Consider the following 5,489-nt stretch of genomic DNA (forward strand, 5'->3'; position numbering starts at 1 on the left):
CTAACCTAAACTACATCAAGACATCTGTGCAAATCTATTTTTATATATTATCAAATAAAATATCTTGACATGCTGACATTGTATGTGCTATTTTTTCTTTAGAAGTGAATTGATTCATATTGGAAATACGAAATCGGACCCATCAGCTCTTACAGATCCCTTTCATTTCTTTATCAAAGGCTTTCATTTTTAGATCTGGCTGTCTCCCATGTATGAGATATCCACGTTAGCAATGATTGGAAAACAGTCTTATTACAAAAGGATATTGTATTTATATTAATAAAAAATATTTTTATCTTTGTGTTCAAGTCAAGGACATTTGGTGCCTCAGCGCAGGGCGGGTTAATATAAAATAAATCTTTAGCATTTAGGTTACGTATTTGTTTGTGACTCTGTCTGAAAATAACAGGAGCTGTTTTTGTCAAACGTATGATTACTAGTTTATGTCTTTTCTTAGTTACTGTCTGGAAAAATGTTTACTGCCTAAAAGCATCTTCAAACTTAGGGCATTTTTGGCTATTTAAATGGTAAAAGATTAACTGAATGTGGAACTCCAGACACTCTAATGGGATAATATAGGAAGCTTCTATTGCTGGACATACTGATGGGCTGAGGACTTCAATCCTCTGAGCAATCAATTCACTGGATTTTATGAATGCTTAGGGAAAAAAAGGAAATATATTGCTGGAAAAGAGAAATAAACCTTCTTGCAGAATATGTGATGGCCAAATTCAGAAAAGACGTATGTATGGTAAAGTCTCATGTATCATTGCAACTGTCTGAGCAGGACAAGTGAAAGCAAAACAAAATCAGGAAATAACCCTTTTCTTATAACAAATGGATTTTGAGGGAAAACCTCAATGAGGAGAGAAAAAGTGTTCAAATTCTTACTGCTCTTCTGCTGAGAAGAACAAGACTTTTGCTACACAGCTTAGTAATTAATTTTAATGTTAATTCAGCAGGTCTAATATGAGATAAAGCCTCTCTTGGCAGAAGCATTGTGTGCTGATTTATGAGAGAGAATCAGCTATATTTTAATGGTAGCTGGACTGTAAATGTAGACTAGGGCTCACAATATATGAGAAAAGCTCATTTGTGCTTCATATACTAGATAAATTGTTTCTGGCTTCTTAGGTGTGACTATACTTGCTGTCACACTCCCAAGTTTACTCAAGAACTGTGTGATTTACTGAGTAGGTGCTAGTCATATAAGGGAAAACCCGACAGGATGCATTTTATGTATCTGTGCTGTTTTTTTTGTTTTCCTTAGCGTCATGCATGAACCTTTTTTGTCCTTTTTTTCTCCCCTTCATCAAAGGAAAGTCTCCTTAAGACCAAAGGCAAATTATAGGAGTGGGGGAAATGCTGACCAATAATCTGAGCAATATGAAATTTAACACTGTGATTTCATTTTAGTGAGAGGAAAACACCAGTTGCTGGCTGTCATAAAATTCTAAGCTGAACCTGAAGTTCATGGGCAGCAGCTTTAAAGTCTGTTTAATACTTCTTATTTCTTCAGTTAAGCTGTTTCTTTCCTAGTTAATAACAGGTTGTGAGATTAACTTAGCTTTTGATATTTACTGGGAAATTTAGTATAGCGATTCATGAGTCAAAATGTACTTTGAATAAATTATCATTGCAAATTACAGTTTATGAAAGTTGTGACTATAACCACAATTACAGCTTTGGCTATACACAACTTGAAATCTCGTCTGCTGAATAAATTTGTTTTCAGTCAGATTGCATTCCCGACATTTTTAAAAAAGAGTGAATCAAGCCTAACTGACCAAATTTCCTACAGAGTTTATTAAAAAGGTCACCTTTGTTTGCTAAACTTACCTAAAATATAAACTTTTCTTGAATTAATGAGATGCTATTTTAGTCTGTTATGAGAGTTTCCTATTTAAGTTTACTAAACCAAAGACTCATAAGGAGACTCACAAGAGCTTCCACATTACGCCATGCTTTAGCTATCTATATATCCCAAAACTGTTAAAGCTAAAATTGATTCTGCAAGCTGTTAGGAAAGAAACAGTCAATAGCCAAAATTAGGCATATTCCTGTAAAGGAGAGGGGGGTGCGAGGGTTTAAACCTCTGTCTGGCGAGAGAAGGGTTAAGGACTTTTTTGCTATACCCGTTTCAAATTACAATGAGAAGCCTCTTCTTTCCCAGCAGGGTTGTGCTTACATTAGTCTTTAGATCTCTCTTGAAGGGAGCTGTTATATTTGTGCCTGCTAGAGTTGGAAATAACAGTTCAGAAGCTGAAAAGGGTTGGATGGATTTACAGAAGGTTTTTTTTTGCAAGTAAATTCATGGCAACACATTAATTTGATTAGTACATGCTTTAGAATTACTTTACACTCAAGCGATGCAAAAGATGTTAAAGTTATCACCAGACTGCTGGACAAATATGTGTTACACCACCAAGGTACAGATCAAGACAAATCTGTGACTCAGGATTTTATCTTGGGAAGAGCACAAGGTGTACGAAGAACTCAGAATATCGAGGGAAGATAACTCTGGGAACTACAATGTGTCAGAAGAACAGCTCTTGCTAATACAGCTCCCCACCAAAGACCTGGTTATCTAAGGTTTATATAGGAATGCCTAGGTCAGCTGACAAAATACTGGTCTTCTGCTCCATAAATGCAGAAAAAACGATAACAACAGTGGAAAATTGGAAGTCTGAATTTCAGCTTTCTTAGAAATAACTGCAACCCGACACATTCCATAATATTTAAACAGGGTGGGGGGAGAGAAATCACCAAAGATGTTACATTTAGAGATGACATTGACATGAAGAATAGGTAAATTTTGTTTTTCAGCCACTGGGAAAGCAGACCTCATAGGAACTCAGAACAAGTAGGAGAAAAGATTTTTTTTTCCTTGTTCTTTTTTTCTTTTCAAAGATGAACCTACCTGCGCTCAAAGCTTTCGTGGGCTTGCTCTGGAATTGCTGGGTTCTGGCGGGTCATGCACAGGGAGGTTTAGGAGACAATCATGTCCATTCAAGTTTTATTTACAGGAGGCTGCGGAACCATGAGAGAAGGGAGATTCAGAGAGAGATTCTCTCTATCCTGGGTTTACCTCACAGACCCAGACCATTTTCACCAGGAAAGCAGGCTTCTTCTGCACCCCTCTTCATGCTGGACCTGTATAATGCCATGACAAATGAAGAGGATACTGAGGAGCTGGATTATTCACTGAAGGGATCAATGACAGGGGAGAGCAGAGGGATGCGGAAAGGATACCCTGCCTCTCCGAATGGATATTCGCGGAGAATACAATTATCTCGCATGACCCCCCTGACCACACAGAATCCTCCCTTAGCCAGCCTGCACGACACCAACTTTCTGAATGATGCTGACATGGTCATGAGCTTTGTCAATCTAGGTACGTGAAAAATCTTTTCTTTCTGCTCTCTTTGACAAACTGTTAGACAGACCTCTCAGCCGGACTGTAACCTGTTCTGAAACGGCAGGATCAGGCCCAGGCTGCTCTGCCACTGGTAAAAGAAAAGTCATACTGATGGTAAAGTGGCTACGTTGTAGGTGGCCATGGAAAAGGATTTTTCTCACTGTTTATATAAAGTCAGTTTCTATAACTCCCCTCTGCCGGCTTCTGTTTTCTTTCTTTCATTGATGTAATGAAAATTCTAGCCTTAGGCCAACTAACTCCTTTTTAAAAAAAAATTCAAAAAATCAAACACTTATGCCTATTGCTCAGTTATTTCCCTCACTGTTTTGCTTAAAGCTCAGACATGAACAAACATCAGTTGTTCATATCTTAAAGCCTAGAATATTATGAAAAGGGAAAAGTTAAGCCATTTCTGGAAAAAAAATAATAGGTTATTTAGTTTAGTTTTGTTTTTTTGTTTGTTTGTTTGTTTCTGTTGGTAAAAGTCAGATTTTTATTATCTTGTCAGCTGGATGGCTAGATTTGAAATAATCTGTTGATGTTTCTTTGTTATTTCTATTTAATAACCACAGACTGTATTTTATTATACTGCCATGCTACTCAGAGTCTGCAATGGTTCTTATTTTCTGTGTCATAAATAAATTAAATAACAAGTAGAGTATTAAACACCAGAAACATGCAAGCAAAGAATGCTTTTGAAAATTATATCAATTCAGACACAAAAACTGATAAAAATAAATTATATTGGCTTCTGAGTATAATAAACATTCTTACCAGTTACGTTGTGGTTGAAAAAGCAGTTACAGATTTCTTTCACAGAAGGCAACTCAAAATCTCGTTAAGAAAGCTGCAAATAATTCATGAACTGTATTTACTATTTTTATAAGTATTCAAAATGCTGCAGGACTCATAAAGTTAGCTAAAAAAATATCCTTCTTGTTTGATCTGAATAGCAAGAGATTTAATTGAAAACTTGAAGTTTCTCAATAAGCTGGTACAAAATCTGATGAACTCTTGCTTTCCAGGATGGTACTTTCTGTAGAAACTTTTTAAACAATGGCACATGTTCTGAAATACCTTCAGATTATCACACACATTCTGTACCTTTTATGTCTACCAGGTCTTTAATCCTTGCTGCAGGATTAAAAATGTTTCCAAACACTGAAATCCTCAACAACTCGAATTTCTAGGAAAATGACACCCTAGAGTTTAGTTGTCATAATAATAATATTACTTTTCATTAACTGTTTGGCAGATCAGGAGGTGTTAAATTCTAAAATCTTTTTTTCTTAGAAGTAATATATGTCCACAATGCTAAATACGTTTGCTTGTAGCTCTTGCTCCTGATATAACAGACTAGAAGAAAAAGAAATCCTGTTTTTTGGAAAATGTGCTCCTCATCCTTAAGAAAGAATTACATCTTATCTGTTTATTATTTTCAAGTTACCATTGTATGCCTCAATTTACCCAGAGTGTCTGGAGTCAGCTTAGTTTAAAATGGCAAAGTTATAAAGGAAAATAGGAAATTATCTGATCTCCCAGGCAAGTCACGTCCATGATTCTGCAAAAATTTTCCTTGTGGGTCCTGAGAAATACCCTCAGTTACATATGTCACAGATCATCAGTGGCCCTGAGGACTATTTACACAGGACTTGGCCTTTTATTTCATGAAAAATCTTTGATTTCAAGAGGACTTCTTGCAGGGGCTGAGTACGAGTCCTTGAAGGCTCAGTGTCAGATCCGTCCTAGTCTGATCCCGCTGCTCTTCCCCAGATAAAAACCCTCTCTGGAAGGATGCAAGTTTCTTCTATGTTTCCTCGATTGGGAAGTTCCTAATATTTGTCTCATTTTGTTGGGAAACCAGTGTTGCCTTAAGAAAGTCCTTTGGAGAAGTTAGAGCATGTCTTTCACCTTACATTTCTAAACTCTGAAAATGGGGGGGTCAGATGCTTTATTTTTCTAGTGGTTATAATTAATAGACACAATTAACTTATTTAAAATACCAGGTTTTGTTTGGCCTCTGTAAAATTAAAATGTCTCTCAGCTCTAAGTGGAGCTAAATCCTAGTTCA

The 5,489-nt window shown here is 36.4% G+C and overlaps 1 protein-coding gene across 2 annotated transcripts in view; it reads left to right on the forward strand.

Moving 5' to 3' along the window:
- The first annotated feature begins 2,214 nt into the window (after window positions 1-2,214).
- Window positions 2,215-5,489, forward strand: part of BMP5 (bone morphogenetic protein 5) — a 58,584-nt gene continuing 55,309 nt past the window's right edge. Inside the window, exons 1-2 of one of the 2 annotated variants that reach the window (XM_082047318.1) lie at window positions 2,215-2,429; window positions 3,027-3,394. In XM_082047318.1, coding sequence (XP_081903444.1) covers window positions 3,145-3,394 — 250 coding nt within the window. In that variant the 5' untranslated portion in view covers window positions 2,215-2,429; window positions 3,027-3,144. Of the gene's footprint in view, window positions 3,395-5,489 lie in introns of both variants that reach the window. The other variant, XM_082047317.1, reaches the window with a different exon arrangement.

Source organism: Streptopelia decaocto (genome assembly GCF_964273445.1).
Source record: "Streptopelia decaocto genome assembly, chromosome: 3".
NCBI lineage: Eukaryota > Metazoa > Chordata > Aves > Columbiformes > Columbidae > Streptopelia > Streptopelia decaocto.